Genomic DNA, 24,558 nt, shown 5'->3' with positions numbered 1-24,558 from the left:
GTTTTATAACAGGGTTTACTTTTTTTTTTTTTTTACTAGAGCCAACCAGATGTACCTTTGATCAAGGGACACCGCCACAGTTAAGTGTCCCACCACCAGAGAGTTGAACCCACAACCCCCCCTCTGGCCTCACTCCTGAACCCCCTTCACAGCCATTCTCTCACAGCCTGACCCACCTCTTTGGGGAGTCCAGAGTTCCCTTGACTCCTTCCCATTCTGCTGCACTTCCTGTGGCCCCTGGCAGAGGTCAGTCAGGTGGGATTGTGTTGAATTGAAACAGTGGTTGGTGAGGAAGAAGAGGATATGGGACTGTCCTCTGCCACCTCTCAGATCCACCTCCCTAACTTGTGGTTCAGTATCACCCATCCATGGGGTGACAGATATGAAACACCCTAAAACACGCTAGCCCACCAACCAACCCTTCTTTGCACTTTTATCTCTTTTGCAACGGATCTTGCCGCATGTGGATCAAATCAGGATCCTCCACTAATTGACTATTTACAGGGCTCCAGAAAAGCCCTAATGGACTTGATATTAAATCCCTCTTCAAGTATTTAAAGTGTGTTTTCTGAGTGCCTGGGTGAGGGAGAGGATCCAGCCACATATTTTTTTTTTAAAAAATTTTTTACAAGGCGGCCCAGTTAAGCCCGTCAAGAGGGGGCCGGAGTAGATCCGCCCACTCCAGGCGGCTCTCAGACGGGATTATGGGACGACATCGGGACGGGCCGTGTAGTGCAGGGGAAAGAGGCACGGTCAGAGCTCTCTCCAATGAGTTCCAGATGGACCTGGGCCCCCAGTTCTCACAGATAGATACGGCCACAGATACACTGTACTGCGCAAGGGGCTCAGACCAGGATTCTCTATAATGGAGATACACTGTGTTTTATGTGGAAAGTTAGATGGCATAAATTTAGATATGTCTGCTGGAGTTTTTTTATTAAGGCTAGCCAGAGCCAAAGGTAATCTGCATGAGAAAAAAAAAATGAAATAGGCAAATGAACTTTTGTCCCTCAAAGCTTAAGTTCTTTGGAATGTCCCTTTAGGTTGTCTTTTATGAAACAATACATACAGAGAACATTAGTGTTCGTAATTGTATTATATTTTATATTGTTTCCTTACTTTACAAGAAAGTCAGTTAGACTCAATTACAATTGATTATTTGACTAAACTAAATCTGTTCACATGGTATACGCAAGTCTGGGCTCATTGAATATTGAAATATGACACTTTTTTTGTATCTTTTTTTGCTTATAGATCTGGTTGGCACCTGCTGCGGTTCAATTCTGCTCCCTTATCCAAACCCACAATCCTGTGTAGCTAAATCTAAAATATACATTCAGACACCAGAGTTTTGGTCTGAGTACATCACTACATAAGCGTTGCTTGCTGCTACTTTAATTTGCAGTACAAAGGCATGTATACAATGTTTTATAGCAAATGCTGGTTGGTTAATTAGGTAGTTTTTGTTATGTGTTAGTGAAATATTGTACCCATATGTATCCTATGTTGGTAATTTAAATACTCTGCCAGATTTAAATTAAATTTATATTACTAATTGTAATAATGTTGTACATGTGTAGTCTGTGGAATTTTTGTCACAACAGTGGAACTATACTGTGATGCCCTGCTTGCTCACCGGGTAAGTGCGCATACTACATAGGGTAAGGCCTTACCACAGGGGCCTGGGTTTGATTCCGTCGGGGGCTGTTTCTGGAATGTCTTCCCATCTCTCTCTTCCTGCTTTTATGTCTGTCTCTATTGACAATGAAAATGACAATAACAATGGAACTGGACTGCATTTTTTTTATTGAGTATAAGTTGCACATCCGATACTTCAGTAACGTATTTGTATGTATTTAAGCTTTCTTTATCACTGTCAAAAAAAAGATAAAATCCCCATCGCCATGATTTCAGTGCATGAAGTCTTCAGTCTACGTAGTTACTTAGCATTTCATGACGTTTTGAAGGTCCTAGATCCCTGACCATTGATTTGTTGCACTGGTAGCTCCATGGACAGAGACGCCTTTCCCCCCCACAACAGACTAGAGAGACAGAGAAGGAAAGAAGAAAAGGGAGAAAGGAGGTGCTGACAAGAGCCAGGGCCCGACCATCACCATAACTCAGGACCTAATGAGTGCTGTGTGAGAGAGAAAGCAGAGGGCCAGCTAGACCCTATGCTCTCACACCCTGCCATTCACAAAGATACCGGACTGGTGTTTGCACAATGTAAACTATTATGAAACCAATTAAATTATATGACAGGAAAATAATTTTCAATTACTTCTTTAGATGCATCCCTTGTTTTGATTGATATATATCAGTGGACACATGTGCTCAAATTAGTTCATCACCAAACCTTCTGTTAACTAACATCAAATGTCCAGATATTTGGAGAAAGGCGAGTTTTCATGGGTATTCTAACATGGTAGGCTACAACTAATATTTCTCTATATTTAATATACTTATTTATGAAGATTGCATAGATTTAAACGCATACACCAAAGTGAAAGTATAGAATGCAACTGGGTTCTCTTCCTGTGTGCAAGAGCTCTAGCTACTTAGATGTGGCTCACATGGTTGAAACGGTTCCATTAAAACAACGAAACTGGGCAATCCTGTGTAAAAATGGTCCTAAACTATATTGTGATTTCAACTTCCCAATTTGTCCCTTTCTGGTGTTTTTAAGCATTTGCTCATATTGCATTTCATTCATGAAGAAACCCCTTTGAAACGAGCTGATTCAAACAACGTTAACTTGTAACTATCTTGGCATTGTGATTCAAACAGTAGGCTACCATATGCTAACTGAAAGTGTGTCCAGTGTTGCCAATCTAAGCGACCTTTCCCCTCTAGCGACAAATCTGGCGACTTTTTGCTACTTCGGAAATATCCGTTTTCGTTGTTGAGCAGTAACAAAATAACTGGTCTATAGTACTTCCGTGATGTCATAGCAAGTCGCCAGTCCACCCAGAGATGAGCGGGGTGTGGATGACAGGCCCGGGTTTTCTGAAAATACGGGTTGACACGTTTTCAATGTCATTGTTTAATAACAATTATTAACAATTGTTTTATAACATCCAACTACAAGTTCGCACGTAGACTGCCTACTACAGTAGCGAAAAGTGGCCTAAACTTTCCTAGACTTACGAGGTTACTAGCTAGTTAGGCAAGGCCGGGCTCGCTGTCTGTCGCTAGCTGGAATAAATCGTTTGGATACTTTCCAACGCAAATTCCGTATTATAATACGGGTGGTTGAAATCAAGCATTCTGATTGGTTGAGAGTGAGTCACGGGGTGTGCTTTATTGATCATAAAGTACTGTACGGTGTACAGGTGTTTACAGTACGCCTGTTTACATTTGCCTTAAAATGGAGCGTTCCATATTAGTGCGCACTCAAAATAACGGTTACATTTTTGGTTGTCATTGGTAATTTTCGTTGTCACATGGTTGTCGTTGTCATTTTGTTGTCATTTCAAGATTAACAGTGAGCAAACATGTTTCATGTTAACTTCGATCTTTTGGGGGGAAGAACTTTTGATGAGTGGTTAGCCGAAGATGAGAGAGCAAGAGTGAGCAAGAGTGGTCGAAAGCGATGTCATCAGAGACGAAGGGGACATGAGAAACGTTTTCCATGGATGCACAATTAGTGGAAATATCCAAATCTATCAACCTAATGTTTAAAATAAATATTATTTTATTGAAAGTGTCCCATTGTCATTGTTGTTATTTTAAAGGCAGCTTTTATGAAATGAGCAAAGTCAATTCCGAGATCTAGCTAGCTAGCTAGGCTAACAAACGTGAAGTTCACGATGCTGTTTGTCCGTTGCATAGCAACAGCCACTGTTTACAGGGACTATTTTCTCTCGGCTACTGAAATGCGATACACAATGTTTGTTGTCTATAACTATTTTGTGCTGAAAGGCAGCTTACTATTTATTTACTATTTATAATTTCGCTGGCAACCGTATTATAAAAGCAATAAGGTACGAGAGGCAGTACTTTATCGCCAATAAAGTACGTGTTCCAGGGTTTGCCGGCCCTCCGCGCACAACACCCTTGAACACGTACTTTATTGGCGATAAAGTACTGCCTCTCGTACCTTATTGCTTAAATATACTACATGTTAGCTAGACTAACTATAGAAGCACATTACTGTGTTTCTATAGAGAATGGATAGCAACTAGCGCACTTGCTAGCATGCATAATAATGCAGAGCTTCTAAATTGTTTCGTGGCATTGAAAACAATGCAATGGCAAACTCAAGGCTGTTCTGTGTGAAAAACGCCTGGGAAGCCACCACAGTGAGTCAGTCGGTGACATTACTAGGAAAGTTTTGGCCACTTTTCGGTAGGGTCCCACACCTTTTCTTAATCGGCCAAACGGCACAGTTAGTACTTTCCTCTATTTAAATAGGCAGAATGACAGATAACAAGATTGGACACGTGATACCAACTGGTTTGGAAAATCACTATCTTTCCTAAGGGGTACCAGAAAACGCGTCCAGACTATTTTAGAATATCTTTGTAAAATGAGCAATAATTAACCTCATCACATCTTTTCTTTATTCTATGACAAAAAAGTGATGACATGAAAAGCTATTGCATCATGTATACTTAGATGCCTTTGGTATGTAAGTATACATGATGCAATAGCTTTTCATGTCATCACTTTTCAGGAGGGATGAAGTATTATTTCAATGAGCTGTAAGGTTGCCAACCCATTTTATCACGTCAGTATGCCTTTGTTTGTGTACATAATTTATTAATAACTTTCAAATGGGTGCATCTTTTTTTATGCTTTTCCAATTAATGGATTACGTTTTATTGACCATGCAGCAAATTACTATTGGTGTCATATATCTTTGTAAACTTAGGTTTTCCCTCAACTTCTGACCCTGCATCTCAATCCATTTTCCTAGTGTAACTCAGGTGAGTGCTTGAGTATATTCAAGCTTTTGAGTTGTTTCACTAATATTGGTCTGTTTTTTATTAAATGTGCCTTTTGTTGGTTTATTACTTGTCTGTCTCTTGTATCACATCCTCCTTCCTTTCTCCAGTCTTAAAAGACAGATACACAGCGAGAGAAAGAGATGAGGTCTTGGATAGTCCTGTAGAAGAATGACAGACTTGACGTTTTATTGGGCCTCAGGATGAAGCAATCTCTAGTGATGAGGTACGTGTTGTAGGAGTACGGCACAAATCAACCATGTACAGCCCTCTCAACTTGTCATCAAGCACTTTCATCGTCTTTTGACTATAACATTTAATATCAAATCTAAATTACTCTATCTGTACTTTACTAAGTATATGTACCCAGGAAAAAAAAAAGTAGAGTAAACATAACTGGAAACATCATTGGGAGACATGAAAATATTTATTCATTAGGTGTGCAAAAAGTTTGAAACATGAAAAACGTTATTAGTTTAAAAACATGAATGAAATGGATTAGTATGGGGTCAAATTAGAACATAGTCACGCAGATCATCACCCAGTCCATTGTACCACATTGTATCACATTGTATATAGCTTACGCTTGTATCCAATTACATAAATTCCACAAGATAATGTGGTATTCACTTGTCAATACTTGGAGATTGACAGTGCTGAATGTTACTCCGTAGACTCTACTTCAGCACAGTTTTCCATGTGGCTCCTTGCCCACTTGGGCTGTTTTACATTTGCAGTCTTGTAAGGATTTTTCCGACTCAGTCATTTGGGTCTGGGATTTGTGCAGCGCTCTCTGTTCCTTTCCTTGCTTTGGCTTAACGACGGCTCCTTAAGCTCCCATCTGCTCAGTTTGGGACCTCTCTGATGTCCCACTTCACCAAGATCATCGTTTTGGACTCTTGTTAAGGGAGCCAAATGCTAACCGCTGTTTTGTGGTTCAAAGACTTTGGCTTAATGCTAAAGGCCTTTAGAAGATGGTTTCATTCTAATCAAAGTCACGATATAGTGTGGCTAGCATCACTTTATGTGAAGGGATGAAACCTGCACACTCTTGGTTATTCTGTTCAGGACAGTATGGGTGGGCTTGTTGTCCACCTATAGTCTGTTTTCAACAGTAAAAAATATATTTAATACTTTTAACATACTATCAAAAGTCTGCTAAGCACATCTCCTTTTGGCACTGCATAACATTTATAATTTTTAATGAATAATAACTTGTGGCACTCTTCTGCATAAATACATGGAGGGGGGGCCCATCCTATGGAATTATAACCAAAGCATGTAGAAAGCACTACGTTGGTTTGAAGCTGCAGTATTCTGGTAAATCTTTCACTCATGTTTGGCCACCCTGCTTTGTCTGTAGCTTAACTTCTATGGCTTCAGTGTGCAACATGGCTGTGTTAATGACATGCTTCACAGCCAGCGTGGCTGCTTGGGGACCTTGGCTGGCTGTGGGTGGGCTGAGTGGACAACACCACTGTCTTTGGGGTGTGACTCATTAGCTCTCTGTCCAGTGGGCCCCAACAGTGCTCAGTCCCATCTGATACTGATAGGAGGGGTCACGGATGGATGAACCAGTCTGTGTCGGGAAAGCCGAGAAATCCCTGTGAGGCCGGAGAGGTGACCCTGGCTTTCTGTGGTAGAGAGGTGGATGGGCCACCCTGTCCCTGGAGCCTGCAACAAGTGGAGAGGAAGATGAAGAGGAGGACGTAGAGGGTATGGCGGTGAGGCCTCGCTGGGCTGAGGCCGGGCTGTAGAGCCCTAAGTCAGACTGAGGGCGTGGAGCCATAGAGGCAGAGTGGTGTGGCACCACAGAAGTGGCAGTGGCAGTGCTGGTGAAATGGGCGGTGAAGGGCTGGTATGGGACAGTGTCTACTGTTTGCATACTGTAGCGAGGATAAGGCTGCACTGATGCCCACATATTCAGTGATGGGGGAGTCAGGTCCTCCGCTCCGCCTGGCCCAGCACCTGATTCCCCTTCCATGCTGCCATACATGCAGGCCTCCCTAGAGCTTAGTGTCTCACCGCAGTAGGGGTGAGATAGCAATGGTGGCTCATAGGAAGGAGCGGATCGGAAGTAGTGGTCTTCAGGGGCTGCGGGCGGTGCGGTCTCCAAGTATGGGCGTTTACACCCCAGTTCCAAGTGTCTGGTGTTATCTGTCAAATAAATACATGTGACTTATTTTATCAAGATCTACAAACCTCTCCCCTTGCCTGCTACCCTTTGCTTCTTATACTGTACCTGGCCTCAAGCTATGCCAGCACCCTAACTCATAAGTGAAGGCAAGCTAAACATTACACTACTAAAAGCCCTTTTCTGCAACTGACAAGTTAAGATCGGTAGTTGAGTGTTCCTTAACTCACCTCTGTGTTTAAAGCAATGATAGAGCAGCCCAGGTTCTCTGCTTGGAGGGAAGGGGTTGGAGAGGTGATCCTGGTGGTCTGAGTTGGACAGGGGGACTCCACTTTCATACTGATAATGGGACAGGACTTGGGGATGCCCTGTCAGAACTCCAGCTCCCAACTTTCCTGCCAGGTGACTGTGTGAAGATATGAGCCTCTGACGTACCATGTTCTTAGAAATCACTGGGTAGTCTTTCCTAAGGCAATATATGAACACCAGTTAGCTAAGCATTTAAGGAACATTTAGCTTTCTTGAAAAGGGACTGAAGCACACTTATTCCTTTCACAGTTGCTTGGCACAAAAAAGTATTGAAGCAATTGAGGAAGGAGAGTTGGTTCCAAAGAAAATTTCACCATGCCAAAACTATCGTTTTCAGCCATCACTTAAGTATTTCATTGAGACATTACGAGTGACAGGTTCTCTGAAACATACCCCTGGAGTCTTGAGACACGCAGGTCCCCTTCATCACTGCCACGGAAACCCTTGGCAAATGGATTGTTCTCAATCTTCAACTGAGTGATCTAAACATAAATAAAATTACGTTTTATGACATGTCTGACAGTACAACAGACATGAAACAATAACAAATATGACTACTGTAACTGTGGTTCAGGGGGACTACTACTGATACTATTAAGATTTTTTGGTTAATTGTATCTATAATAAATCCAATTTACATTGTCAGTGCAGAATCAGATCCTGTAAATGGTAGTCAGTGCTCCGTGGACCCAGATTGTTTCTCACATTATTGATGTAATGAGAACCCGGTACCCACTGAAGTACAGTGTGTTACCTTATGATTCTGGTAGGATGTGACGGAGATAAAGGCAGTCTCGTGAAAGACGTGAGTACAGTAGGCCGTGTTCTTTGAACCAAACGCGTTGTTCTCATCTGCCTTGACAATGTGCAGTCTGGGCTGGTACTTGTGCATAGAGTTGAGGATGATCTGTAAGAGGGGAAAAAAGTAAGACCATCTTCAGGACATGATTTTACTAAAGCAGAAAGTCAAAAATGTGAATGTCTGAAGTTTAATGTATATTATAGGAAGTAGCTAATGGCAACCCTGTAAATGCAGAGTGATGTCATTTATATTGACTTGAATAGAGCCATAGTGTGAATGGATAGATTTAGTTGCTCAGGTTTTCCACACCTAGTGCTTTCGCAGGTACTTGCAGCTGTTTTAATAGTTATGGTGTATAGGCGGCAATGATGGGCTCTCCTTGGTCAGGGTGGATTATGGATGGGTCATAAAATGGAATATATAGACATCTTAAGCTCATACTGTACGAGATAAATATTTCTTTGATTATTTTATGGAAAGGATATTTAAGCAGGCACATGTAATAAGAACAAATATTTGATAAATACACTGATCAGGCATGCTGCCTCTTTTTAATAGCGTTGAAAAAGTTGCAGGCACATTTTCATTTATCTCTTATTGCAATTCATGTTTAGCAGTAAACAGGCTCTCTGAAGCACATCATTGTCACACTTGGGTTGACTGCATCTCAATTGTTCAGTGCACCAGTCAGCACATGTGTTAACTATGATCAGTGTTCAGCTTTGTTTGGGCAGGTCAGCACACCGGCACCAGTCTGTTCAGAGCAGACCTAGCTGTGTGTTCAACCAAGCGTTTGTCTTCGTGGGGCAGGGTCATCTCTAGCTCAGTTCTGTCGAAGGCGATGATCATCAAGCTCTCCACCCCCCCGCCTTCTAGACACACTGCCTACAAGCAGGGCTAAGCCTGAAGGAGTCTGCTCCTCCATGGGGCTCCCACAGAGGAGTGAAGACCAGTGAGGCACAGGGGGCTAGACTAAGGACGAACCCTCCACAGCCCAATACTCACATGCTCTTGTTTGGGGGGTAGGGTAAAGAGTCAGGTGGCTGAGCGGTGAGGGAATCGGGCTAGTAATCCGAAGGTTGCCAGTTCGATTCCCGGTCATGCCAACTGATGTTGTGTCCTACTTGCCTCAGGGGGAATGTCCCTGTACTTACTGTAAGTCGCTCTGGATAAGAGTGTCTGCTAAATGACTAAATGTAAATGTAAGATAAGCTATTGATAGGTCGGCTGGAGAATCTCCTGTGATCTTTTTTTGCTCTTTCTAGTTGGTGTCTGGAGTTAGTCTGGCTTACCGCTGTCTAATTGCATTGATCAAGGTAGGACCCTCAGAAAAATTTAGAATCCAAGCAAGCACCCTTTTATTAACCTTTTAAGTAACATGTTGTATTCACCAGTACAGTACATTGAAATCCTTTACACTGGTTATATTGGTAATCAGCAGGGACTTAAATCTCAACCATTTGCAGTTTGAACATGACAATTTCAAATTTAAAGGTCATTTTCCACAAAAGTGGAAAATGATATAGGTCACTTAGATCAGTGGTTCCCAACATTCAAATGAATGGGTCGTTATCCAACTCTGCAGAAGTCTGCTTATGACCATTCATTTGAATCAGGTGTGTTGGAGCAGGGAAACATCTAAAACATGCAGGACAGGGGTGCCCTGAGGACCAGGGTTGGGAACCACTGACTTAGATAACACACATTTAGTCATTGTTTCCTAAATGGACAATATATTTAATATTGTTTGAGAAGGGTGAGGGGGGACATTTAAGTATCAACACTAAAAAAGTAGAATCTGTATTTATAATCACTATCAAGGGTCATAACTTGACCAACAGTAGCAGGGGAGCCCAGATCAGTGGGGGTTTTGCTTATTCTGCTGATGTTGAGCATCTCTGGGGTAGAGGGTGGAGGTTATGGCAGTTTTGGGTTAGACTGTCAAGATCTAATATGTCATACGGACTCAGCTTCCATCATACGGACGCTGAATCTGATGATTTCTCCATATTAATCGAATTAATCTAATCGTAGTCTAAAACAGGCTGTTTTAATTTCAGCTGTGAGATTTTAATAGGAGTGATTTCTCACTGCGCTCAAGTGTGAGTGAGCCTAGGGAAGGTTCCATTGGAACACAGTGAAATGGTGGTTCCCTTGTGCCCCTGCTGGTATGGGCGTCAGCCGTACATAGCCAGGCCTCCCTCTCTCTCAGTTTTCGTTACGCGCCCTTATCACTGGCCAGGCGCTCGACTCAACCTGACAGCAGGCCCCGGCGTTGACCCGAGAGGTTATGAACCTAATGAGCTCCACTGCTGACAGGATGGTTTTGGACAAGCTATCCCAGAGTCCCTCTGGGTTGCACTGCCACGGTCACACTTTTCACCTCCCTCAGCGCCAAGACGCTCAATTCTTCTCTATGTTTCTTGTGTCAGACTGCCTCCCTTTCTTTCTTGAGCCAGCTACCTCTTTCACACTTCTTTCCTATGTGTATCTCCCTCCCTTCTTCTGTCTTGTCTGCATGTGTATCTTTTCCCCTCCCCTCAATTTTGAAACCTTTGACCTTTTTTAGGTTTCCCAGGGGGACAGGGGGAAATGTCCCAGGGGACAATCGCCATATTGGCGATTGTCCCCTTCTTTTGAACCGTCAGTAACATTTCTAATCGAAGAAGATCAAATTGACATCCTTTTGAGCACTCAAGCTGTTTATTGCTTTGCTGATGACACTGATTCGACCGGTTATGGACTTTGTTGATTGGAAATGGACTGGAAGGACGTAGTATGTGCCAACTGAAAACGGGACTATGGTGCTCTGATTGGTCAACCGAAGGTGTCCGGACCGGGGCTCAGAAGAAAGTGGACTTTTTCCCTACTTTTTCCTGACCTGTCACTGGGTTGCTATTTGAAATATAAACAGAATCATTCATTCATTGCATACATACTGATTTAAACACATCTGACAGTACTCTAGTCAAAAGTGTTAGGAGTATACTTTAGGTAGACAATAAGGTGACTCACATGGCCAAAGGGGTCCAGGTGATTGTTGGTAAGCTTTAGCTTCTGGAATGACACCAGCTGTCTCATCCAGTGAGCTCCTGTAGCAGGGGAATCTGGGTGAACGTATAGTCTACCTGGCATTGCAGGCTCTGCCTTACCAGCTACCATCCTGTGGAAGTAAAAACATTAGGAGTAGAAAGGGGAGAGAGAGGGTGATGGATTAGTAATTTCATATCATCTGCCTCTGGGAAGTTCATGGCATACTGCAAGAGTAAAAGATGCCTCAGTCTTTCCACCCTGATTCAGAAACCACCCTGTCAACCCCTGCCACTAGATGACAGCTCTCACACAACTGTTTTCTGGCTCAGTGATGGGCCCGATGGTCTCCTTTCCATGCCAAACACAAATATAGTAATGATGCAAAATACTAGTGGTTTCAATGCGCACACACCATGGGAACCTTTCATATAATTTTTTTTTGACTAGAGGGGCTTGCTTTAACCTAACATCACTGCTAATTATGCTCTTCCAAGGTGTCGCTGAGCAACTCCAGAACCCACACTGGCAAATACTGAAATTCCAGGCCATCCCACAAGATCTGGAAGAAATGCCTGTAAAAATGTCTGTTCTGAAGAAAGCTTGCATCTTTACAGCGGTTCTCTTGGCATAACCTTTGTTTTCGGTCCACCCTTGGATACAGTTGTGTTGGCAGACGCGCATTGCCAGCTTTGATGTTGCTTTAGGGGGCGGAGTCAATGGCGGTGGTATCGCCCCCAGGCGTAGGGTCAATCGGAGGACAGTGGGTACAGCCCAGCTGTTTTTAGCCCGCTGGTTTTGACAGGCGGCTTGCCAGTGCCCTGCGGTAATAAACTGTGTGCTAATGACAATCCACAGCCACCGTGAGCATAGTGACAGCAGCCTGTTCTGCTATAACACCGAAGTATTTGAAAACAACAAAGGACCACGAATGCTATTAAACATGGCGTTTTCAAACTCAGAGACACATTCGCAGACTTATCACTTCACAAGAAGTTTGACATCTGACAGCTGGTTAGCTGTGAAGCATGTTATGCAAAATGGTGGCATATTTTGTTGGATTAAATAATTAATTCTCCATGAGCAGAAAGGATTAGCGTTGTCCTTTTTAGAATACTGATTATGAAAATGACTGAAATTATTCCACCACATCAGCTAAATCTGTCCCATAGCTGGAGGCTTCAAGTGGGAGGACTCACGCTCCATCTCTCCATCCCAAACGGATGAAGCAGGTTGGAGAAGAGCAGCACTTACTGTTCTCTTTGGTACACAGCAAATGCCAGAAGTAATACACCAACAGCATGTCTGATAAAGTAAGGGTGAGCAGCTGTATTCGAATGGAAGACCTTGTATAGTGGGTGTAGGAATTCTGAAGATACCAGCATCCAGGCAGTGTGTACAGTTGGAATTTGTGGTAGGTATTATCTTAAGCGTTAGAAACTGTCTCGGCATTATAATGTATCCCTCTTTTTTGCACACCAATGATATACTCAGTAATGATTTTGCTTTGGTGAAGAGCGGTAGGATAAAGGGGAATCAGAGATCCATGTTTTTTTCTTCTTAGGCTCATCCTCTCATTTATGTCTAGACCGTCCATCTCTTTCATTGTGTTTAAACTGCCTTGCCTTATGCAGACTTGTGTCTAAAGCAATAAAGCATCAAATTAACCTACTATGACAATGCAAATAAATCGTTACAGTAATAGATATGAGAAGCATTTATGGATGTGACTGTCGATTAACTCTACAGTCGCACGCTGGATTAAAACTTTTTCCATGCTGTCAAACTATAATTTTGTGAATCCAAGTGCTCTGGGCTTCAAAGTAAGACACCAAGCTTTTCATACATGCCAGTGATGATGATTCACATGGAGAACTGGGAATGCACGTGAATGAAAGATACCTGGAAGAACCACTTGGCTAATGACTCACCATTTGTTGTCACAGAACTTGTAGCGATGGTCATCGGCCGGTACAATATCTGTCAGGAGGATGTACTTGGTCTTTGGGTTCATCCCTGTTACCTTGACCTTGTAGCTTGGGAACATCCTCCTGTAAGGAGCAAAATACAGAATGGATCGGAATTTGGATGTTTTCCTCACTAATTTCACCCTTTAACTGGATCTCCCGAGTTATACTTTAGCCCGGAGAGATGAAATTGGTATTACCTGCTTTGTCTTTTCTTAATGTGTGTCAGTGACACATATTTGAATGTACATTTTCAGTAAGTGTTCAAACTGTCAAGAAACTATGACAAAGAGATGCAACTTCATATCTACTGCTATGTAACAGCTTGTTAGGACTTGGATGAGGGTTGATTGGTAATAAGGAGCGATTAAAAGCATTAGGTAAAGCGTTACCCTTGTTTCTCCTACATTAAAGCTGTTCAAGAACAAAAGTGACAAGGAGCTTGGAGAATTGTTTCAAGCAGTGTTAAACACCTACCAGTAAAATTACCAACATTGCTTCCAGCCTGAATATTAATTCACACAAAGGTGGCTATTTCTGGGCTTAGCATCCCAGCTGAGAGTGGAACAGAAGCACTTTCTGAGGGCTTTAACCAGCCTTGATTATGCTTGTGAAAGTGAAGATCAGCAAGACATCAGCCAACTGACAGTAGCTAAACAAGGTCTTCAAAAGACCTTTAAAAGGGATCCACCAATATTGTTGTAGAATCATTTAAAATTGTTGGAAATAATTTTCTCCATTGAAGTTTCTAAATTTTCTCCATTCCTCTGCATAATGAAAGATATTTTTCTATACAAGTGTGGTACCATACTGCATCTTTCATCCTCTAGAGTACTGCAGAACTGGAAGAGAGAGTATGCTAATATGGCTGAATAGGCCATAAAACACATGAATAGCGCTACCTTCCGTGACCTCTTCCCTGAAAACGGCTCTTTTTCTTCTCCATCTGCGTCAAAGCAAAAGTTGCAAAGGGAGTCAGTGCCCCTTATAAACCCCTAAGTGCTTTTTAATGGCAGCTTGAGTCCGACAACAGTTTGGACAGCTGACTCGTCACTGCCCCCAGCGACTGCGGTCAAAGGGCCTTATCTGTTGCTGCTACCCCCAGCAACAGGTTGAAATAGTGGGACACACTTGTGAAAGCCTGACATATTCTCTGAATGGATTACTTTGGGGGCAGTTCCCCTTAGCCCAAGCGAATGGCTCTTTGCTGTAAACGCATAACTTCAAAGGCCCATAGCACCTGACACTGGAACCCGAAAGCTTGGCCTTGGGTCACATTACTGTAAATACTCCCACAGTAAGAGAGCAGGGATTGTAGGCAGGTAATCTCTACTCTCTCTCTGGCTCTGAATTAGTGGGGATCGGGGAGATCAGTCCTGGGCTGAAACAGTTTAATCATAGGGGAACATCCGAAACAGACATCCTCACATCCCCAAGTCATGGAATTTCATATGCATCTTTGGTCATCAGAGGTCTCTATGAATCTCGATATGAAAACCTTCCAAAACTACTGACTATTGTTTTTTTTCAAAGAATTACTGAAAGCTATAAGCAAATGTGTTATCTTACTCTGAAAATATATTCAGTTCCCCATATTCCCCCTAATTATAGTCCACTGAAAAACTGTGTGAAAGTGTTCAACTTGCTTCTGAATTAGAAGCATCCAGTTCTTGAATCAGGTTATAGAATTTGTGCGTAAAATAATCCACCTAAATACAGATTATTTTTTGCAGACAATTGTGTACGACCTGATGAGGTATTACTGCACTGTTGGAATTATTCTTACCCCAAATACCTACTTGATTTATTTAAGTAGTGATTTATTTCCAGTTTCTCACTATAATATAGTTCTACCAGTTAGTGTTTTATTTACTGTTTATCAGTTTACCCAAGTGTGTCATGAAAGGGGAGCAGATAAAGATGGGAAATGCCACGCTGAACCTAATTCATTGCGCTACAGTGGAATGCTATTCTTTTCCCATGGGCCACTACTGAAAGAGCTCCAACAAGGGGGCCCACACTGGATCACATGGCATATCTAATGACTAATGCCTGGATATATCAGTTGTAATGGGGAGTGCCTGGATAGCCCAGCCATCTCAGTTCTGAGTTTCCCTGGTGACAGACAATGTTGTTTCCATGGCAAAGCATCCAGGTGTGATGGGGAAATTATAAATGTCCAGGATTTACAGTTCCTTTTTCTTTAAGTGAAGACCACTGTACAAGCATGCCTTTGTTTATAAATATAAAAAGTGTTTGACAAAAATTATTAAATCAATGAAGAACAAGCTGATTATCATGGGCTGCTTTTTACAGCACATGTGCGCTGGTGTGCATGTGAGAACGCCTGAGAATGTTTGTGTGTCAAGAGGAGAGGATGAGAAATGGACGTAGAAAGTGTGTATGATATCAGTGTCAGGGTGTGTGTTTGTGTGGCCTGCCAGCTGTTTCTCTCAGCCATTCACTTGTATGCCTGGGCCCTCCAGTTAACCATCCCCTCTCTGGGAACCTACGGTGCCGGGAAGGAGATCAAAAGGAGCAACGGAGGGATGATGGAGCGCCCATCCCCAGCTAGACGCTGTCGATCGCGGGCGCCGGGCTCCTCTTATCACCCTGCCGTCGCTCCCCCTGACGGACTGTGTACAGAGAGAGAGAGAGCGAGGAGAGGGAGCACCAGGCGCTTTGAAGAGGGAGGATTAAGGCCGGGACTGTGACACTCACAATAACAAGCCGTCCATGTTCAAGTTAAGGTGCTGGCTGTGAGTTCACGGCACGGCTAGAGGCTGAAGGGTTGAGCTGGAGGAGTATTTCCACCCAGCATAGACAAAGGGGGTAGGGCGATGCCCAATCTTGGGGATAGCTACCCCTGGAGCTACTCCAACCAGGAAGTAGGACAGTTCAGCTAAAGACAAACTGACCATTTTCTTACCCCTTGCTTATGAACTTGTGCACCTGTTTGGTATCTACCTTAGTGTCTTAAGAAGTTACCCTTTCACTCCATGGTCAACATTGGGCTTAAAAGACTCCTAAGGGATGAGGGTCCCCATACAATGTACAAACATCACTTCCTGGCTGCTAAATATGCATCCCCTAGAGTTGCAGACCTCTTCCTGAGCAGTAGTCTTAAGGGAGTAGACCTCACACTGTTGGATTCCAGAGGTCGTCAGTGTCTGTCCACTGGCATCGCTATCCTTGAAAGAGCGCTGATCTTTTACTGTGCCCTCTCCCTGTGGGTCAGATATCTATATGTTTCCCATCTTTTATCCTAAGGATAGAAACCACTCACTGGCCACCCCTTAAAGATTGCCATTCTGTCATTGTCATCCCTCCTATATTTATCTGTCTAGTATAAACCTAGTATAAGGTTGCATAATAATAAGGTTGCATACTAATATTTCATCTTGGCACATTGTGTGAATATTCTGTAATATTTTATAGCTCGGAATTTACAAATGTGCAGGTCCATCCTGGTTTTTATATTATTTACTTTTTATCATGTTTAATCATGAATAACAAAACATGATCTGCTCTTTTTAATTTCAGATAACTGAAACTCAAGAAACTTTGTACTTGACATGCTCCATACACTTCCTCCAATTAGAGTTAGGGATATCCTCTTGTTTTTTTGACTGTGCACAATGAGCATGGTCTACTACAAAAATTACTATTTTGGTCAAATAATTTTAATGGCCAGTATGCCAACAGTTTGTTATGTTTAGCATGCAGCTAAATTTATCGCCTCCAAGCTTCATTCCTTAAAAATGTCGCTGCCATTAGCTTGGCATCCCATTGCTTTAGCACACTCAGCTACACAAAGCTTTGTCTGTTAAAACTTTTTGAGCAAGGTGGCTAGCTACGACTTTTGAATAAGAGTAACATTTAATATTTTGGATACAGATGGAAAAGTTAAAAACATCCAAATAAACCTTCAAACCCTTTGATAAACTGTGTGTTTTAAACGTTCATTTCACACAAATGATTTCCACCATTTTAGTTAAGGATTTAACATATTAACGTTATGAGCTTACTTGATAACATACTGTTCACAACTTGGATCTATAAAGCCTTGTCGTTGTGTAGATTTTGCTATTGGATAACATACTTAATCTGATTTGTTTAAAAAATATGATACATATTAGCTGCCACTTTTTCCCCCCATGGAGTTGACCAACACTAACTGCACTTTTAACATGTGGTAAGTGCCTACCAAGCATTATTCATTGCTGTAATTTCTGTTGCTCTTAAGAGATTTTATTTTCAATGTTGTAACTTTGAATGATAGACACATAGCTTCTCCATGACTAAGCAACATAAACATACTCTTTTGCTGTAGAGCTGACTGAAAGTAAGCCTATTCAGGTTTTCCAGCACAGCTGTGTAGTTAAGCGCTGCCTAGGCCTTCAAAGGCTTTAAGGATTCTAAGCGCACTTTATCAGCTGGACAAGGGAAAGCCCATCTTTCACAGTGATGCGGCATTAAAGAAAAAATGTGGCGACCTTTTCCATTTTGGACTACAAAAAAAAAGCCCCATGAGAAATGAGAGGTGGAGGTCGGTAGAGAATGTCGACTCATCTTCTGGTTAATGTCTGAAGGTTACAATCTAATCCATGGGGCACATTAAATTTAACATACAGACCAGTCGTTTGGGTCTTCAATTACATATTCACTGGTATATGAATTTTGCCCCTGCACTACATCGGAGGCAGAGACTTAATAGCTGTTACACAGTGTGTTGTGATTGGAACTTACCAGTTGGTCATGGCAAATGCTAAAATTCAGGTGGCAAAAATAATTAGGTATGGAATTCAGCTTTCCATAAACTGGCAGTGGTAGTATTGGCAAAACCTTCAAACACCGTTGGTAAACAATATTGAGCAAATTTTTTATGTAAACATATTTTTCTAAATACATTAGCCTGCAAATCAAACGAAGACACATTCATCCTTTAATTTGTATCACTATCCTATAGGCTTTGCATGAAAGGTTGCTGCATGAAAGCCTAAACAGGAATACACACATAAAGACAATCCCATCTACAAGTACATTGTGTAATATACCCCATGCATTCACTGTGGTGTATATTTACTGCTTGGACTCACCTGCCTGCTTTAGTTATGATCATTTCTGTACCAGCCTCATGAAACTTCTTCCATAACTCCCTCTCATGTAGAAGTACCTTGATACTCTCAATATTCTACAGGAATGTTCAAACAGAAAAGACAACTTACCAAATTGCTGCACTATACGTAATTGTTTATGCTGAGAAATACATTTAAACTATAAAAAAATAATATACTTTGGTCAAAAACCAGTTTGTGGGCATATACATTTAATCTACAGCTAGCATTCTGCTTTGACTATCTACCTATTTTTTACCTGGTTAGGTTCATTTCCCTGAGGAATGCTGGGAGTTGTAGGCAGGGTCAGATGTGAAGGGTTGGGGACAAGTTCTGGGGGCCCTTCAGTCTGGGCCCCAGTCACACTGTCATCCGTCACAACTGAGGCTTTCTCCTGGAGCATCTCTTTATAGGAGCAAAAAATAGAATATTTTCAATAATTTCCCACTCCCTCGTGTGAATCAATACATTACTTATGATTAAAGCAGTTATGCACAAGCTGACAGTTGTAATAGTACTGTACACATTTTTACTTCAATAACACAAAAATAAATTTGCAAGAAAAGATTTCATTTTGGCTAATCTAATTGCAATCCTTTAGTGTAAGGCTGTAATTAATCATTTGTTTTTAACAATAATATTACAATTATTGGACATCGGTGATGTCTGCCAAGTAATAAACCTTCCATTACATGTTTGGCGTTTATCAAACTTAGTAAACAGATCACATATACACCAAAGTATGAAACCTATATTTGTTTTCCACAAAAATACATTAAACATAAATAAATGTCAGCAAATTTGAAGTTTGATGGTTGCTAAGTGTGGACATTTTTGGTCTACTGGAGACAAGGACATTCGTTTTGGTTGAACTGGGCCCCAAGCTAGTTATTGTTCATAAACACTATGGAAGTTAGTGACTTTAGAATTACATAGGTAGGCAAAGTTATTTCAAAGTTATTGCTGATTTCAACAGAAATGTAGTTGTTTTGTGTTATTGAAAGTCAGTTTATTTTTGGCAAATGGTTTTTAAAAGTCATAAGCTCTTTAGTTCATTCAGGATGCTCTGCTTATTTTCATTGCCTTTAGATGGTGGAACAGTATTTCCATTTCCGTGTTGAGCACTGGATTGATTATAATTACCAATTTGCAAGGTAGTCTTGAGAAACGTGAGGCATCACCTAATTTCTCAACCAAGACTGCTGAGACCCCTTCCACGGGGTCAAGATCCATTTGTTCTTAAGAATTGTTTGATTAAATATTTACACTCCTAGCATTGCAGTGGCTCAGTTTTATGTAACAGGGCTAAACACTGTTCATTCCATTAGCCGAGGTCATCCAGCTGAGTTTCCCTCTCTCACGGCTCTCAGGGCCCTGAAACAAACATCACAAAAGAGCCAGCAGAAACTGAGTGGGAGCTCTACTCCACTCAGTTTGCTGCTGGGCCCTGTGAAACAGTTTCCTGGTTTTCCCAGCTCACGCAGAACGACTTGTTCATTCCTGCAGTTTGCACCCGACCCTTAATCTCAGGGGTGTAAACAATGTGAGTGCACACTCTTGAGGATAAAAGGCAAGAAGCGGCTCCTAGTGTAAACCTGCGTAGACATTTGCAAAAACCTAATAAAGATAAGGTCTGACAGGCACGGCTAGGCCTTCCGCAAATTGGGCACTGGGTTGTTTTACAGTGTGAATCGGGGCCTTTCACTTACCCTGTTTAACTAAGCACGGTGAGCGGGCGCTCTGTTTATATCTGTGTCAATCTGTGACATATAATCCGCTAAACTTTTCATGGCATATACTCCTCTGTTTAGTCAGTTAGCTTTTCTCACTTCCCGCCGTAGTCAATCTGATATGCTGATGGCTATCCATAAAGTAATGTCTTTCAGTCAAATCTGTGATTATGGATTGTTGTTATAAATTTGGGTGAAGTGTTCTAAGTATTTTTTTAGTCTAGTATTTTGAAGAAGATTATACCTTTATTACAAATGATCTAGTATTATGTGTCTTCATTGGCATCAGCATGTAGCATAACACTTGTGTGTACCCCTACAGCACGTGGTTTGACAATAGGTTTATTATTTATACGGTGTGTGCATGCAAATGTGCTTTTGTATGTGCCTGTCTACACTGGCGCATGTACATATGAGTGAGTCTGCTTTAAATGTATAGATATGATGCATGTTATTGAGACAGCTGCCATCAATTTCAGTGTGACCTGCCATTTTGTCGTCAAGTCTGAATCCTATAGTGTACTGTACAGAGAGAATAAGGCCCGAACCTCAGGAAGTCCAAGCAGCAGTATTTTCATCACCCCTGTACACTGGACCTGTCTTGTTACTTTGGCAAATATATCTTATAGCTTGTCATAGAAATGTGGTATTCTGGTACGTTTCATTGCGAAAACCCTGAATAATTCTGTTTGACGCCAATCACTCTTAACATAATAGTCCATTCTAAACTTAGGGTAGATCAAGCACCAACAATCAACCCTAGCTTTGTCTCAGAGCTATGTGTCCCTTCACAGACAAGTTAGTGCCACCAAAACCAATGGGATTTGACTCACTGGAAAAACCTCAAACTTGCATGAATTACAGGTACCCCATACATGAGGTATAAAAATGTGGTCTTCCACTTAATTTAAAACATTACATGTCCAGATTCTAAAAGACGTTTGAAGATAAACACTATAACAACTGATGATTTGTTAAAAACTTACAATTGACCAATGTTTATTTATGTATCATCAATTTTAGACGTTTAATCAAGTGTTAGTGTTACGCATATCATGTTGGATTAACATGTAGGTAACCATTACAGAACAATATATTTAATTGACTTAGAATATTGGATCATCGTAGGTTATTAAATTACATGTGTTATTATATATTTTATGTTTTGTTTATTATTAGTTGTAGTAATAGCATAACTGTATCTGAGACTAATAGGGATTTATAATTATATTACAAAACATACATTTTGATATAAATAAATATAATTCTTTTTATCTTATGTTTACGATTATATTTATTGGATCATATCATCTACTGAATTGTTTTCTTGTTTGGGCAATTGATGATATTTGATAGACTTAACTCAGATTAAAAAACAAATGTATCATCTCCTTTTGAAATGTTAATGCAGAAAATTAGGTTACTACTTACATTTGTAAGATAATTTACTGTTAATTGGCCATTGTATTTTCTATTAGTGAATGTGTTTTACATTCTGAAAACATTAAATTACATGTATATGCTCCACAGCTATGTCCATGCCGTGGATATTCAGTCAGTATTCTTATATTTGACCATTGGATGCACTTCTTTCAATGGTGTATCATAAACTGTTGCACATCCATTTAACGAAGTAGAATTTCATAACCTTCCATCCTTGTTTACATTAACCTAACCTCATCACTTTCTCCACTCACTAATTCAATAGGCAGATAATGCGTGAGAAAAAACGACCTAATCTAATCTCATTATTGCTCAGCCAAACGACTGCTACTTTGTGCTGGCTACACAAGCATGCTGATACTGAAGATAAGCAGCTGTAGTATACTTTACCTCATGAAATATTACGAGCTGAAATCCATCTCTTTCCAAAAGAAAATGTTCTGCACAAACGAAACTTCGAGGAGTTATGCTCCTTTGGGACCTAGCCTACAATTGTTGCAGGTCCTCTGGCATCGCATGTTAATTGACCTGCTTATCTTTTCGATATAACGGTAAGTATAAACTCCTGGTCACGCGTGAACACTCGTGTTAACCGTTCCGTTATATGCATCTACGCTCGTGTACTCTCTGCGCGTGTGCAGTGCGGTTTAAGTTTAGGGGGAATTTACTAGGCTACGTGATGTTTTCTCAGAATCACACAAAAGTTTTTTTTTTTTTATTGCTCGACCCCTTGCTTTGGTAAAACATTCGTTGGATTGAATTATTTGGCTCATTCATTAACCCACTCCCTCCCTCTTGCCGTTGCAGCCCTGACGTTGTTGAAAGTGCCATGCACCACTTATGAGGACTCTAATACTTACTCCACCAAAGAGGTCTATTGTAGTAATAATTACTGTTGAAGATATCAATACAACCCCTCTCGTTTCGCAACACTTACCAAGGTCTTCCTAAATTTTCAACAATGAAAATCCAATAATTATGTTAAAATGCCAAGAACGTCCAAATCGTTTAGCCTTCAGTATTTTCATGTCACTGATGCCATTTTCTTCCCTTTTGTTGTAGTCAATTGGTTCCATTTCAGCTAACGATGCAGCCTATAGGTTTAGTCGGAAAACCTATAAATTTATCTCATAGAACCACGAAGACGTGGCAATTGTGGTGGCACATTCAACAATTTGAGTAGGCTATAGTAGATGCGGCCCTACCTGTGAGGTGAGCCGTGGTCAAATCAAGTTTATCATGTCAAGCAGTCCATTTTAAAGAACGCAGATGAGATTAGACGCTAGTGAAGACTATTGTTAAGTGGACTATTCTGTGAAGGTCTAGCCTAGAAGGTCTATTACCTAGAGCGATCTCCGGCCATGCTTGTTTTCATCTAAAGCGACGCAGTCATGGCTGACGCAAAAACTTTCTTAAATTTTCTGGTGAAATATGGTTGCGGTTTTAGGGTAAATGGGTTGAAGCTAAGGCTGAAAGACTATAAATCACGTTAGAAGCTGGTGAGTCGGTGGGAGTTTGACTTATATTTGTTGGTGACATGACCAAATGAACGAGAACAGCCCAAATATCCTCCCAGTGACCGTTTGTCATTTTTCTTAAGATGTTTGCATAATATTTGTCACCCAGTATTGCTGACTTAACAATCATCCCACAGAAGTGTCTTCAATTAAGTTTTGATAGCCGTATCATTTTAGTCGCAGATTTGTTTTCCTTTTATTTAATTTTTGTAATGGCAAATACCCCTTTGAGTCCTAATATCCATACTGTTAGGTGTCTATGTTTGTTGAAAACGTAGGCTAAATGGCATTTCATACAGGCCTGCTTTATCTCTGCATCGGATTTCAAATGCGTGCTGTTGAGAGTTTTGATGAGTCGAATAGGCTACTCGTTGATCTGACATTTGGTTTGAAATAGAACAACATTTTACATGAGAGAAATAATAATATGAAAATATAAATTTTAGGACTGTTAGTTGCGTGTATTCCTATAGGCCTACTCAATAAGAATAATACGGATTTTTGTATTTACTGGTCTTTGCGTCTTATTTTAACGGTTAGTGGAATGAAATAATGCTTTATTTCTGTTTTTTCTTCTTGGTAAGTCGAATCTCTTGTTGAAGTAAAGCAGAAATGGTAGCCTATAAGTCGTGTGGCGCGAAAAGGCCAAAGCCTTCACATGAAGGCCTGCTGATCACGCGGGACAGCGTCTATACTAAAGTTAATTAGCCTATACATTTACTGCATTGTGTTTTTGTATTAAAATTGAGACGTATATAGGCTGAAATGTTAAACAACTTGAATTAGCCTATCATGTTTAACTCTATAGCCTAATAAAACCTAAGTTCAGCTACATGTCCGATCATCATGTTAAAATAACAAACAGGAGTTAAAGCCTAGGTGTACATTTTGTTATAATTAGTGTACCATGGAAATCACATACGAAAATTTGGCTCACAATGTGGCATAATCTCCACAGATATATATCAAGCGTTTACCTCGACGTGATCGCAGGGCCCGTCTGGCGAACTTGACCTCTGTAGCCTATAGTCCGTGAATGTCCTATTCTTGGGGGAATCTCAAGCCGTCTTACAAACCCCAGCCGTGGTATATAGGTTGCTGCTATAAAATGGTTGATTTTTTTTATAGGGGCTGATTTGAGCTGCCTCTCTGAAAGGGAATTTAAACTTCATTCACTCCCACCGTCACGTGGTGTTAAAATTAGGAACAGCAGTAGACTGAAGGCTGGTTGTGGTAGACTTAGAGCTGTTTATGTTACCGGGAATGGTGTTGAACATAATTCAAACATTTAATATCACGTTTACTCATCCATAGTTTGTAACGAGTCAAACCTTTTCGTTTTCTTCAGTTAATATATATTTTTTATGTCTGTTCATGATATGGATATTGTCCATGGAGGGACATTTCTGTACCCAATAGGAAAGTTTCCTATTTTTGTCGACTCTGAATTTCTTTGACAGAAGCGTTTTGAATTTGCCTTCAGGATACACAATCACCATTCAAACAAGATATTTACTTGAAATGTATTTCATTACGTTTACATGAAGAGAGGAACCTGCATTC

The 24,558-nt window shown here is 41.0% G+C and overlaps 2 protein-coding genes and 1 long non-coding RNA gene across 10 annotated transcripts in view; 2 read left to right on the top strand and 1 right to left on the bottom strand.

The window, feature by feature from the left end:
• The window catches only part of brip1 (BRCA1 interacting helicase 1), a 46,474-nt gene extending 45,142 nt beyond the window's left edge, over nucleotides 1-1,332 (top strand). For 3 of the 5 annotated variants that reach the window (XM_062473418.1, XM_062473419.1, XM_062473417.1), the window contains exon 27: nucleotides 1,255-1,332. In XM_062473418.1, the coding sequence (XP_062329402.1) occupies nucleotides 1,255-1,317 (63 nt within the window). In that variant the 3' untranslated portion in view covers nucleotides 1,318-1,332. Of the gene's footprint in view, nucleotides 1-39; nucleotides 587-1,254 lie in introns of those variants that run through there. The other 2 variants (XM_062473421.1, XM_062473420.1) reach the window with 1 other exon arrangement.
• A 3,476-nt stretch (nucleotides 1,333-4,808) lies between these two features.
• Nucleotides 4,809-16,654, top strand: LOC134029475 (uncharacterized). The gene is made up of 3 exons (XR_009931638.1): nucleotides 4,809-4,928; nucleotides 5,057-5,172; nucleotides 15,675-16,654. It is a non-coding gene; the product is annotated as an uncharacterized LOC134029475 (long non-coding RNA).
• On the bottom strand, nucleotides 5,367-24,156 carry tbx4 (T-box transcription factor 4). Of its 4 annotated transcripts, XM_062473576.1 has the most exons (10): nucleotides 21,869-22,091; nucleotides 18,565-18,710; nucleotides 18,288-18,382; nucleotides 13,153-13,272; nucleotides 11,207-11,354; nucleotides 8,144-8,296; nucleotides 7,783-7,871; nucleotides 7,311-7,546; nucleotides 6,972-7,103; nucleotides 5,367-6,620 (listed from the first exon to the last, which is right to left on the bottom strand). In XM_062473576.1, the coding sequence occupies exons 2-10, from the start codon at nucleotides 18,706-18,708 to the stop codon at nucleotides 6,445-6,447; spliced, it is 1,293 nt and encodes a 430-aa protein (XP_062329560.1). In that variant the 5' UTR covers nucleotides 18,709-18,710; nucleotides 21,869-22,091; the 3' UTR covers nucleotides 5,367-6,444. The 4 variants fall into 4 exon arrangements, with proteins under 4 accessions (XP_062329560.1, XP_062329559.1, XP_062329558.1 ...); XM_062473575.1 differs by lacking the exon at nucleotides 21,869-22,091 and adding an exon at nucleotides 23,973-24,156 and having other exon boundaries at nucleotides 5,367-7,103; XM_062473574.1 differs by lacking the exon at nucleotides 21,869-22,091 and adding an exon at nucleotides 22,684-22,764 and having other exon boundaries at nucleotides 5,367-7,103.
• Nucleotides 24,157-24,558: the final 402 nt, after the last annotated feature.

The sequence above is a fragment of the Osmerus eperlanus genome, chromosome 11 (assembly GCF_963692335.1).
Source record: "Osmerus eperlanus chromosome 11, fOsmEpe2.1, whole genome shotgun sequence".
NCBI classification, from domain to species: domain Eukaryota; kingdom Metazoa; phylum Chordata; class Actinopteri; order Osmeriformes; family Osmeridae; genus Osmerus; species Osmerus eperlanus.
Note: the sequence above shows the minus strand (reverse complement) of the source record. Positions and strands in the feature narration are given on the sequence as shown.